The sequence below is a fragment of the Papaver somniferum genome, chromosome 10 (assembly GCF_003573695.1).
Source record: "Papaver somniferum cultivar HN1 chromosome 10, ASM357369v1, whole genome shotgun sequence".
NCBI lineage: Eukaryota > Viridiplantae > Streptophyta > Magnoliopsida > Ranunculales > Papaveraceae > Papaver > Papaver somniferum.
Genome location: NC_039367.1, coordinates 66,170,205 through 66,184,454, shown reverse-complemented (window position 1 = coordinate 66,184,454; position 14,250 = coordinate 66,170,205). Strand labels below are relative to the sequence as shown.

Here is a 14,250-nt window from a genome sequence, read left to right as displayed (position 1 = left end):
CTTGGAAAACTGCCCCAACGTTAAAAAAAGTTGGAAAACTGCCCCACTGTTAGAAATTTCAGTTAACTCCGTGTGTGCGAGTTCTCACGTGCCAAAAAAGACAAAAATACCCCGAACCGCTAAGATGTTGCCACGTATGCGAATGATCTGACGGACTGAGATGAAGAAGTAAGCACGTGACTCGCACGTGATATTCAGTGAAATTACCAAAACAATATTACCTTTTCCCATTTTGACTTCTGTGACCATTGTCTCAAATTGGGACACGTCGCTAAATGCTTACAGCCGTTGATTGAAAATGCTCTACGTGAACAATTTGAAAGTAAAATGCTTTATGTAAGCATAACATATGAATTGCACTACTAATTTTATAACAATAAAGACCATACCATCATACCATAATAAAGGCCATACCATAATACCATAATATATTACAACCATATTATCTTTAGGTAACATAACATAACCGGTCTTCAAAGTTTTTGGGAAGCATAACATAGCCAGTCTTCAAAGTTTTTGGGAAGCATAACATAACCGTAAGTCTTAATACAACCATAATACCACTGACCACTAGAACAAAGAAAAACTAGACTAGACATACTTTGAGTTAGGCTTTCTTTGCCTTTTTGATGATGGTTCACAAATATTATTTGTCTGGTTCTGTATGTTAACTGTGCCATGGTAAGTTTGACTAAACAAACCAGCAGCTAAAGAAGAACCAGCACCACATGCGGAAGAGGTGGTTGGTGCAGTAGTTACCTTCTTTGAAACAGATGTAGATGGTGTTGTAGAGGTTGATGGTGCAGCAGTTCCATTTGCCTTCCTTTTCGATCCAGTAGAAGATGTAGCTTTAGCGGCAGAGGTCAAAGGTGCAGCAGTTCCATTTGCCTTCCTTTTCGATCCAGCAACAGATGTAGCTTTAGGGACAGAGGTTGAACGTGCAGCAGCAGCAGTTCCACTTTTGCTTGAAGATGCAGTTGCTGATGCAGATTTTAATGCAGATTTCTTCCTGATCTTCTTTGTGTCTATAGTTCCTACAACAATAGTATCTCCATCAACAAGAATCTCTGTTCTCACTCTTTTCTTCTTTGGATTAGATCCAACAGGCCCACCCTTGCATGTTCTGCTGTTGTCATCACCACCACATGTACTACAATGCCTAGGTTTGCTTTGTTTATTCTTCTCCATCCAAGATTTCTTCCTTCTTACACAAGGTCTTCCAGGATCTCTTAATCTGATTGGAGCAACCAGATCCACCTTAGACTACACAAGATGAAGAAAGGGATTATGTTCAGTATTCTTTATATACCTAGATCTAGAAAGAAAACAAAAAAAATTATAAAGAAAAAGTACAAATAAGATAATGTTATTTAAAAAAAGATTCTCAAAACAAGCAATAAAGGTCACCTGACTTTCCCACTCATCAATGTCTCCTAGTGGAGTTATTGACCAAGAGTAAGTGGTCCTATACATGTCCACAGTATAATACTTACTACAGTACCTGCAAACATAAATAACCCATTCATTGATTACTGCAACCTATAACACACACCACTCATTCATTGAAGCTCTATATTCTATAAAGTAGGGATTATTATTGTGAAAGATTACTCACATTGCCCAATTGGGATTCAATCTATGCAAAACACAGGTAGCATGCACACATGGAAATTTTCTTAGTTGCCATTGTCTGCAGTGCAAGTTTTTTCTTCATTTCCATAGACCTGCTTTTGTTTTTAGTCACCTCATGTCTCCTCTCTTCGCAGGTCAACATCAAGTTTCCTCTAAGGGACTCCATCACCTCAATGAGATCTTTGGCAGCAGGTACCAGATCACCAGATTGCCATGTTTGAGCTAGTTTCCTTCTCTTGTAATACAATCCATTAACCAACTGTGTGTACATGGTGACCAACTTGATGATAGGTTTGTTTCTAAGTTTTTTAGCCATGTTGTTAAAGCTTTCTGAAAAATTGTTATTTATATGTTCACAAGCAACATCGTGTGGGAACCATGACCTTGCCCAGTGTTTTGGGTCCAAATCCATCAAATACTCATGTGCATCACTATTAACTTCTAGCATTTCATCCATATGTACCTAAAAAATATGTAATAGGTGTAGTAAATTACTACTGACAATTACCACAAAAAAGTACAACAAATTTACAAATAGTACGTACCTTCCAGTGACTATACTTATAGGCTTTCGCAGCCTGCCATAGAAGGGTTGTCAGTTTTTCCCCTTTGTATCCATTGTTCTGGAAATTCTGGTATAGATGTCTGCAAAAAAGGTAACAAACGGTTATCCAAATAAAATTGTGTTGTGGTACAAATAATAAACATAAGTTGTATTACCTAAAGCAAAACCTATGATTTGCCAGTGGAAATAACTCAGCCACTGCCTCGGTAAGACCCTTTTGTCTGTCAGAGATAAATGTCAATCCATACTGATCTGGTATTTTTGTCTTCAATTCTTTCAAGAAAATGTACCAATTAGCCTCTGTCTCTGCCGTACCAACACCCATAGCAATTGGGAATATGCTATTTTAACCATCTAACCTGTAGCAGCCATCATTACAACCACCTAATTACCTGTCAAGTGCATTGCATCAAGCCCTATAACCAATCTACAACCATTTGAGAATCCTTTAAGTTGTGCGCTGTATGATATAAATAAACTCTCAAATCTATCAACATCTCCATCTTTGGCATAAGTGAAGTGGCCAATGCTTCCAGGGTTCAAAGTTGTAGCAGCAGTACAAAGTTGTGGAACTTTGGTGAAACTTTCCTCAAAAGTGCCATTCAACTTGCCTAGGACCAGATTCTGTTTACACAAAAAAATTGAATTTTCACTTAAGTTAGCCATGTGAATTTCTTAAACAAAGAACCAATAAACTGAAGAAGAAATAATGTTAAAAAATGTCATACCCTTGCATCATTTGCAACCCAATAAGGTATGTCAACCTTTAATTGGGGCCAAATGATTTTTTTCATGATTTTTCTACCCTTCTTCAAAGAAGTGGAAGCAGTCATTGTCTTCAACAAGTAATCTGCTACAAATCTAGAATTACATTTTGGGTTTTTATCAGCACCAGTCCTATTACATTTGTGTTCTAAGTTGCATCTCCTGACAGTTACAGTCTTACAATTAGGAATTGCTCTTGCACTCACATTCCATTCACAGTCATTGATGTGTCTGAACTTGCAAACAGCATAACATCTTTCTTTATCTGTCTTCTTAATTTCATACTGCATAAATTTCAGTACTGCATATTCTCTTAGATGTTTCTTGAAAGCAACTATGTCTGGAAATGCCATTTTAGTACACAACACACCAGGTTCAGGGTCAGGTGCTTCTTCATTCTCCATTGTCAGAGTTTGTTTCCCAATATAGCCACCATAGTCTTTTTCCCATTCTTCATCTTCATCTTCATCCATCTCATACTGATGACCATCACCAGCCCCACTAGTACCACCAGCTAAATTCTCATCACCAGCCCCACTAGTACCACCAGCTAAATTCTCATCACCAGCCCCACCACTATCAGGCAAAATCTCATCACCAGACCCATCCAAATTCCATTCCACATCACCAACTCCATCCCTAACATCTTCATTATTAAAAAACTTGGACAAAAATTCTTCATAATAGGCACTATCAACAGCATCTTCGTCTTCGTCTTCATCGTCCTCATCATCTGCACTAAGATCATACTGAAATTCTGGCCTGTCATCTGGATGACACTGATCTTCCTCTTCATTCTGCAGATTCACTGGGTCTTCACTAATATTAGCATCTTCAATAATTGAACATTGTGTAACAGCATCATCCCAGAACTCCGTTTCTTGCTGATCATGTATATTGTTTGCCACACTAGCTTGTGTTGTCATAACTTCAGGCACATCTTCATTACCAAAGTTCAATCTAGTTGGTCTGAACTCTGTCTTCTGTTGCTGCTTTGTAGACTGTTTCTTAGCTAGTTCAGCTAGTCTTGGACTCTTCCTAACATTAAGCTTCTTACTAACCCTTTTTTTTGGAGGAGTACTATGTAGACTAGACAAACCACTACCACTGCCACTGTGTGCACCACCAACTGAACTATTTACCTTATCACTGCCACAACCAAATGGTACATCACCATCAACCATAAACACTTTATACTCAACAAATCCATCTTCATCTGGGACAGCTTTGTTCCACATTTTAATAAAGTCATTTTCCTTTTCACACATAAAATTTTCTTTATCAAACAACATAAGGTTAAACTTTTCTTCCATACCCATTTTGATCATCCTATCCTTCACCATTTGTATAAACCCAAGACCACTAATACCAGCAACAACATTTGGAAAATACATAGGTGTAAACTTATTATTTCCATTGCTCACAGTAACTCTGATGTTCCTATCCATATTACCCTGATATATATACAAACAAAATCCAATACATGCATGTCAAAATCCACACCAGCAAGTCAAAATATTACATACAACTCATGTTAAATAACAATCAAAACTTTCAGTTTCACACAAATTGAACCCTAAATTACAAAAGAAAAAAAAAAAATCATGAAACCCTTAAATTATAATTTCAATTCGTTTACAAATTAGCACAAAATATCATCTGATTCAAGCATAAACAACGATTGGGTTTCAATAACTTACTTGTTTATCGACCAATTAAACTGCAAATTTTTCAAACTTATACTTTCATCGTCTCTAAGTATGTTCTTCAGGATCTTTCATCGCTGTAACATTAAGAGAAGAATCTTAATCATTAACAGTTAAAAAATTTCGAGTTCAATCGAGATGAAATTGTAGTGCCAGTCACCTTACCTAATATTCTTCTCATTCTTTCACCTCTCTCGTCTCTGGTTAGATCTAAATGAAACAAGGGAAGAAGAAAATATCTTCTCGATATCTTTTAGGGCAGAACTTACAACCGTGTGAGATATCACGTGTGACGGTGACACATCTCACCATAAGAAGTCGACACGTAGGTGACATGTGTCGTGACTGGACGGTGACACGTCTCGTAGATGAACTTCACTGAATATCACGTGCGAGTCACGTGCTTACTTCTTCATCTCGGTCCGTCAGATCTTTCGGGGTATTTTTGTCTTTTTTGGCACGTGAGAACTCGCACACGCGGAGTTAACTGAAATTTCTAACAGTGGGGCAGTTTTCCAACTTTTTTTAACGTTGGGGCAGTTTTCCAAGATTGCAGTCCAAATTGGGGCAGTTTCCCAATTTTCCCTAAAGTAAAACAAGAGAATGGAATTTATGAGGTCATATATTTGATCAAAGTTTAGTTGGGTGAAAACGAAAGGCATAACAAGAAACAAAAATCAAAGATAAGCCGCTCAAGACTTTTGAGCACCTTGGGTGTCACTATATTAATTAAATGTGCAAGTTTTTTTCCTAGTCAATATCGGGTGAGCTACTAGATTTTATTACTATTAATTCATTACTATTATACTAAACGTAAACCTTATGTCACCTTTAGTAATTTCTGCATATTTTTGGCTAATTTTAATTTATTCTTGATTACCAAGGTTGGATGATTCCTGCTCTTCCTCTGTAAGAGCAAGTCTTATGGTGGAAGAGTTCCATTTTCCATCTTCCACGCCACCTCAGCATTTGGAATCGTGGATGGAAGTGCAAGTGTAGTGGTGGAATAGTGAAAACGTTATTGTTAATAGCTCTAAAAAAACGCTATTAAGAATAACGTTTTTTTCTCAGCCGTTAGATTTCAACAACTCATCCTAAATTTACGGACAAAAAAAAAACGCTATTCTTAATAGCGTTTAACACTATTCTTATTGGCGTTCAGATGGATTCCACGAACCCTTCCACGAAACGGTGGAACCTTGATTGGATTTTCTGTGGAAAACCCCAACTTGGAAGCCATTAGATTTGACATTCCATGATTTTTTCACACTTAGAATAGGTTGGATTCCACAATAAGACTTGCTCTAAAGAGTTGCTTCTCTTTGTAGAATAACTTTTTCATTTCTGTTATAACAACTAGTACTATTTCTAGTGAAACTTTTATGTCCTACACAATAAACAGTTTGAACTACATTTCCTAACAGTTTCAGATTAACTCATTGTCACATGCTTAAGTGCTTATTGGCGGTTTCTATGTGTTCACTCGAATTTTGCACTGACAGTATTCATGAAATTTTAAAAACGTTACCCTGCTGCTCAAGGGTATCAAATTCCATGAGTTATTGTTAGAGAACAGAATGTATAATGTATATAATGGTTAGCTTCTCTAGTTAGTTTTGAGTTTCCTGTTTTAGTTGATGTCTGTTTTGTAAAGAATTGTTGTCCAAGCACTGTAAACCCTATTATATATTAACTATAAATGCTAGTACAATCGTTGCCACGGTAGGAGGGCCGATCGAAGAAGAATCTGAAGATGGTGTTTGTCTGTGGCTACTTTCGCCCCATTTCTGAAAAAATGATACTTTTACTCAGTTTCAGAAAAAGCGATATTTTCGCCCCGTTTTAGGAAAAGTGATACTTTCTCTCCATTTCAGAAAAAATGATACTTTCGCTCTGTTTTTTTCGGAAAAACTGATACTAATTTTTCAAGAAACAATAAATTAGTTGATCCATAGATCAAAATATGGTTGCATGATGTGTTATGCATCCTTTATGATAGTTTGCATAATGGCCATGCATTCAATTTTCTAAAACTGTGCCTAAAGTGAAAGTATCACTTTTCTTGAAACGAACGGAGTACATACTTTTTTTTTTATTTTTTGAAGCATGTAGCATACGTTTTACTAGTTGCAACGGAAAATTAGTTTATGCATAAACCAAAATATGGCTACATAAAGTATTATGTATCATTTGTGGTGGTTGCATAGTGGATGTAAAATTATGCCTAAATGATAAATACTTCCGAATTTTTCGTAAAAGTTCCAAATTTGATATTGTTGTTTGTACTCGTTGCGAAGATTTTTTTATAAGTTTTCCAACGAGATAAAATTTATAAAATTCCAAGGCACTTTTTTGTAGATATGTTATATTAAAGTTTATATTCCAATCATACGCCTAAAAAAATAGGATACACAAGGAGCTATAGTAATTGGACTAAAAGGAAGGGATAATTTTGTCTAGTGAAAAAGTAACCATGGAAATGGAAATTTCCAATCTTTTTATCAAATTGAACATTTTTGTTAGGTTTCAATTTACAAAAAAGTGGCCATAAAAGAGACTCCCTCCCTTCAAGTCCTCCGGTCGGTCGGCCCAATTATGCTTTTCCTCTGGTTTGCTTATCTTGAAAACCAAATTAATATCAAAAAATAATCGTAAGTGGTGCAAGTCTATGCAGGATAGAAACCAAGTTTACATCTTGAGCCAAGGGATATCAAAAAATAAGTGGTACAAGTCTATGCAGGATAGAAACCAAGTTTATATCTTGAGCCAAGGGTTGACGTGATTTGTATCAAAAAAGATACCCACTTACACCCAACCAGATATTACAAATGAGGGGAACTAAAAAAAAAATTATCAACCATTGATGGGAAAAATATGAAAATTATGTGGATTAAATACAAAAAAATATGATAAAAATAAAGGTTTTTCTATAATTTTTATGATTTTAGGGGGTTAGAGCCAGGGTTAGTCAACCCTTGGCTCCGCCCCTGGTCTTTGGTTCCAAGGAATTCTAGTATGAATCTGGTTGGGTGTAAGTGGATCAAGCGAAATGTTGACGGCACAATTGAACGATACAAATCATGTCTTGTTGCGAAAGGATTTCATTAAAGAGAAGGCATTGACTACGGTGAAACTTTTACCCCAGTCATAAAACTGTGTACCATACGGGTTGTTCTTACATTAGCTCTTACATACTCTTGGCCTATTCGGCAACTTGACATTCAAAATGCTTTTTAAACGGTTTTCTTACCGAAGAAGTTTATATGAGACAGCCGTCGGGGTACGTTGATTCTCAATTTCCAGATTGAATGTATGCAAATTGCATAAATATATATATGGCCTAAAGCAAGCACCTAGGGTGTGGTATAATCGGTTAAGTGTTTTTCTTCAAAAACTCCTCCTTGTTCATCCGTCGTTCTACTGAAGGTACTGTTTATTTACTTGTCTATGTTAACGATATTATTTTGACAGGCTCTACTTTAGTTTGTGTCCGAAATCTGATTGTTACTCTTGAGAAAGAATTTGCCTTGAAAGATCTTGCATAGTTATCTTTCTTTCTCGATGTTGAAGTTACACGAACTCCTGCTGGTTTGTTTCTTTCGCAGCGGCGCTATATAGAAGATATGTTAGAACGAGCCAATATGCATGGCACCAAGCCTGTGAATTCTCCTTTCACCACTTCTACTGAATTAAATCCACAAGGTGGAACTCTTTTATCAAATCCTACTTTATATAGAAGTTTTGTGGGTGGTTTGCAATATTTATTGATCACACGCCCGGAGCTTGCGTTTTCAGTAAACAAGGTTTGTCAGTTCATGCAAAATCCAGCTAATCAGCATTTACTTCTTGTGAAACGGATTCTGCGATATCTACAAGGTACATCCTCTTATGGTATTACTTTGCAACGTTCTCCTACATTAAAGCTAAATTTTCAAGCATATACCGACGCCGACTGGGATGGTGATCAGATAGGCGCTCTACGAGTGGTTATTGTGTCTTTTAAGGATCAAATATTATCTCTTGGAGTTCTCGCAAGCACAAAACTGTTTCGAAATCGAGTACGGAGGCTGAATATAGAGGTCTTGCAATTGCAACTGCCGAACTCATGTGGATTGAATCCTTGCTAAAAGAACTCCAAGCTCCGGTATGCACTCCACCTGTTTTATTGTGTGATAACCTTGGTGCTACGTATCTCACCATGAATCCTATTTTTCATGGGCGCACTAAACATATAGAAATTGACTATCACTTTGTGCGCAAACGGGTTCAACGTGGTCAATTGGTTGTTCGATTTGTCTGCTCCAAGGACCAAATAGCTGATGTGTTTACCAAACGAACACCAAAACAACATTTCTGCTCTTTGCGCTCTAAGCTTACCGTGACTGATTACCCGTTTTAGATCGAGAGGAAGTGTTAGAGAACAGAACGTATAATGTATATATGGTTAGCTTCCCTATTTAGTTTTGGATTTCCTGTTTTAGTTGACGTCTGTTTTGTTAAGAATTGTTGTCCAAACACTGTAAACCCTATTGTATATCAACTATAAATATTATGTTTTTCCTCTGTTACCAATCCAGTGGACCCGATAGTGAGGATTATTTTGTTTTACGTGGATTTGGCAACTCCGTATGGAATTTAGTACCCTTGGTAGCAGTGATGATTCCCTTGTTAAGTGTTGGCTGATAAAACTGCTAACAGTGAACAACTTATTAGTCACTTGTTTAAGAATGTTATCCAACATATTAGCTTTATCAATAAAACCAAGAGGAAGAAATCTATATATCCCGTACAGAACAAACAAGATACAGACATTATTGTGTAGTTTTAGTCTTTTAGTTCTAGCTCCGCTGCATTTCCACTTCCATCATTCGTTTCAAGTTGCGTCACACTTGTTTCATCATCTACATACGGAGAACCAAATAAGCCCACTAAGAATGCCATTTTGGCTTCTTCAACAACTAGCTTTCTTCAGATGTCCACAGATGAATCTTGGTTTGTGGTGGGAGATCTCGATAGCCTCCTTGTTTTAGACAGTGGGTTCAATAAAGATTCAATACTGTTCCTGATACTCCGGTTCAAGTACCCATCTAGTAAAGATTCAGGCATGGATTAAGGTTTCATTGGACTGAGAAACTCAAGTGTGAAGAACAGAGTTTGTTTTGAAAATTTTAGTTAATAAATTTACTATGTAACAACAACAACGACAACTACGCTACTAACGACTAATCTATGTATGATACCAATCTCTCCATTTTTCTCCCACTCCAACATCAACCAAACACCAGAGGAAAATGAATAATGACAATAATACATGTAACACTCGCTAATTACATATCAGTTCTTCAATTTGAAGCTGGAACCGTGTTAATTCAGACATCAAACAACACTTCCATGATCTGAAACGTCTTCGTTATAGTATGGAGATAACTTGCCATCTTTCTTAGCCGTCTTTGGTCTGCTTTCATTACTCAACTCTTGCAAAAATTTAACTACTCGTCTCATCGAAGGTCGATTAATAGGAAGAGGACTAGTACAAAGTAAACCAAGATTAAGGACTTTGCATATCTCTTCCTTGAAACAAGAATCGAGTTTGGGGTCGATTACTAGATCAACCTGGTCTTTTTTATCCAATGTTGAACACACCCATTTTACCAAATCCTTCTCTCCAAATTCTGTATCAAGTGGAAGTCTTCCGGTTACTAGTTCTAGAATTACCACACCAAAGCTGTATATATCACTCTTCTCGTTAACTCTAAGAGTGTACGCGTATTCTGCATGTTTAAGACCATATTCGAATCAAAATCTTAATTACCATAAAACAAAATGCTACTAGGAAAACAAAATATGAATTACTGTAAACAAGGCTGGACTAATGTGGCCTAATATCTAGGTTTCATATTCAAAATTGTGGATAAGTAAGTTCAAATGAAATCAAAAAATTTAAGAGACTAACCTGGAGCTATGTAACCACATGAACCAGCAATGACAGACATGGACTTAGCCCCCTTTTCAAGAGTGTCAACGACCTTGGCAACACCGAAATCTGCAACTTTTGCTCCAAATTCTCCATCCAACAAGATATTGTTCGACTTGACATCCCGATGAACTATCGCTGGAACACAATCATGATGCAGATATGATAAGCCTTCTGCTGCATCAACTGCTATTTTATACCTCGTTGGCCAATCTAATAAACCTCCTTTAATACCATGCAACAAATCACCCAAACCTCCATTGGGCATATACTCGTAAACAAGTAATTTACAATCCTTACTAGTACAACAACACCATAATCTCACAATATTCTTATGCCGAATTTTCCCAAGTGTCTCAACCTCTGCTTCAAACCCATCATCTGGAACCTCACCCTTTTCAGCATCACCACTTTCATTCACTTTCTTTGAGAATCCCCAAAGCTTCTTCACTGCAACGGCTTCTCCATTACTCAATACAGCCTTGTAAACTTTCCCAGAAGCCCCACTTCCTATCACATTATCTTCGTCGAGACAATCTAAAATCTCATACTCACTGAAACCCAATTTATGAAATGAAGTCAATGTCCATTTTGACTTGTCGGTGCCTTTCTTCACCTTCTTGTAATTCCTGTATTTCAAGAAGAACAAAAGAAGTCCAGTAACCAAAACAAGACCAGCAAGTAAAAAGATGGTCTGATGCAGCCAAAGCGAATTCTTATGCTTAGAATCCTTGGCACTTGAACAAAGACCAGCTAATTGTCCACATAAACCAGGATTCCCCAAAAAACTATCTTTGTAACTCTGCTTTGCATACAGAGGTGGAAGTTCCCCAGAGAGTTGATTATCAGAAAAATTGAACTGATTTAGCTTCAAATTTTGTAATTCAATTGGGATTTTCCCACTCAAAAGATTGCCTGACAAATCAAGATAATTTAACACTTCTAGGCTACCGAACTCAGCTGGAATCTCACCTGTAATCTTGTTATCAGCTAAGTTCAACTCATTAAGCTTCTTCCACGACCGAATTCTAGCCGGAAGCTCACCGGACAACTTATTATTATGAAGATCAAGTCTTCCAAGCTGACTAAGGTTCACAATAGTTTTCGGAAATGGACCTGTAAATGAATTATCACTACCAGAGAATTCAACCAGGTTACTCAATAACCCAATCTCTTCCGGTATAACTCCATCAAACTGATTCTTGGAAACAAGTAATACAGAAAGATTAGCTGCAGTAGAAATCATATTAGAAATCCCACCAGTAAATGAATTCCTAGCAAGTTCTAACAAAGATAACTTAGGCAAACCCCAAAAACCAGCTGGAACTTCACCGGAAAGCTGATTATTCCTCACCCGTACTCTCGTTAAACTCCGGCATTCAACAAGCTGATCCGGTATAGTACCCGAAAATGAATTATAAATCAAAAGAAGTTCTTCTAATACACCATGTTCACATAAACTTGCAGGAATTTTCCCATAAAATTTATTCTCAGAAACATCAATCCATTGTAAAGGTGAATTTTTGCCTAAATCACTGGGTAGATCACCAGTAAGTAAATTTTTAAACAATCTTAACTCATATAGATTCGGAGATTTAGAAATACTCTTAGGAAGTATACCAGTAAATCTATTTTCATACAAATTGAGTGATTCAAGTGGTAACTCACATAATTCAACTGGAACCAAACCTTGCAGATGATTCATAGCGACATCAAATCTTCTCAACGTTTTGAGCTTCGCAAACCCCTTTGGAAGTTCACCTGATAATGAATTCTTATACAGCTCAATTTGTACGACACTGGAGAGTTCGGTTATTGATTCAGGAATTGGACCATTTAGATTATTTACGGCTAAATCCAAATCGATCAATTTTGATAGTTTACCGAAGCTATTTGGAATCTCACCCACAAGATTACAATCAGTCATCCAAAGAATCTCGAGACTCGATAAACTACCGAATTCAGATGGGATTTGACTCGGCGTAAACGGATTATAAGAGAGATTCAGCTGTTTCAGAGTTGAAATGTTTCCTAAAACTGGAGGTATGGTTCCATCGAGTAAGTTTCCGACTAGTGAAAGAACTTCAAGTTGTCGGAAGCTACCAAAACTCGTCGGGATGTTGCCGGAGAAATTGTTTCCGGAGAGATCAAGATGTTGCAGAGGTGGGATATCAGCGAGAGCGGAAGGGATGGGACCCACAAAGAAATTCTGACCAAGATCAAGGTGTTGAAGATTTTGACACGTGGAGATATCAACGGGTAGAGATGAGTTAATGGCGTTGTCGTATAGAGAGAGAAATGAGAGGTTTTTTAGACGACAGAGATGAATAGGGAAAGAACCAGCAAGATTAGCGCTAGAGAGATCAACCGAGTTGACTGAACGAGTCACTGAGTTACATGATATACCTTTCCATAAACATGGTGTATCATCTCTCTCATTCCAGTTTGCTAGAAATAGATCTGGATCGTCTAGACTGAGTTTGACTCGTTGCAAGTATAGCCCTTCTTGGTTTAGACAGAGAATCAATGATGGTGATGAGAAAAGGAAGAAGAAGAAGTAGAGTAACAGAAGCATTGTGATGAGAGAGTTTACAGAGAAACTTGAGCTGGGTTGTGGTGTAGATAATAAGTAAACATATTCTTGAATTCAAGAAAACAAAAAAAATGCGAGTTTCAAAAATGGGGTTTTCCAATTTATGTCTCCGTCTCTTTGCAAGTGAACTTTTAGAAAAATGGGGTGCTTGTGTGCAAGTTGCAACTCTGTGATGGTTTTTTTTTTTTTGGAGAGAGGATGGGGATGAATGGATGATGATAGAACAGCTACAAAGGGATCATTGGAAATGTGTTTTTAAAAATCAGAATATAAAATAGGTAGCCATTTAAAAATTGATATGTAACAAAGATTCATGCAGAGGCAGTAAAACAGAGCAAGTAACTAGTACAGAGTTTACAGTTACTACTACACACACACTAAGAGGTCCATGACACCATTAAAATGTGATTTGTGTTGCTTTTGTACTTTGTTTATAAAGGGTAGATATACATTAGGAGGGGATTTTGGAACTTTAAAAATAAAATATCAAACAAAGTTATGCCACCAGCTACCTGATGGAGTCTCACTAGACCCACTTTGATCAACATTTACACATGTCTATCGCTCACTAGTCAGTAGTCACTCCATTTCAACCGACGGATAGGAGAAGGTATTGTTACCCGGGCGATTTGAAATCGGGGGAGGCGAATATTCAGGTGAAGAACGGAATTTGGATGGGGTAGTTATTTCGCTGTACGTCTCGGGTGAATTCAGTTAGGGTGATAGCAAGTCTGCTCATGCAAAACGAAAATGCAACCTACGAGGCCGAGCACATTCTATGCGTGTATTCTGTATTAGCATTTTAATTTGAAGGCCTATTTGCTTTGAGAACTCGTCTGGTAAATCTAGCTTGCCAAACAGACTTTAATTGGCTGATTCGTGTTCATATTTTTGTAACCTTAGCTTTTCGAAAATATATACATACTTGTTTGTAGGTATGCTAAAATCTTGTTCTTGAGTTAACTTGTGATTTCTCTGCTTAATCACACCGAAAAATTATTTCTTAAGGTGTATT

General features: G+C 37.1%; 1 protein-coding gene across 1 annotated transcript; it reads right to left on the bottom strand.

The window, feature by feature from the left end:
• Positions 1-9,807: 9,807 nt before the first annotated feature.
• On the bottom strand, positions 9,808-13,618 carry LOC113317795 (receptor-like protein kinase HSL1). Its single transcript, XM_026565926.1, has 2 exons — positions 10,622-13,618; positions 9,808-10,439 (listed from the first exon to the last, which is right to left on the bottom strand). The coding sequence occupies exons 1-2, from the start codon at positions 13,215-13,217 to the stop codon at positions 10,045-10,047; spliced, it is 2,991 nt and encodes a 996-aa protein (XP_026421711.1). The 5' UTR covers positions 13,218-13,618; the 3' UTR covers positions 9,808-10,044.
• Positions 13,619-14,250: the final 632 nt, after the last annotated feature.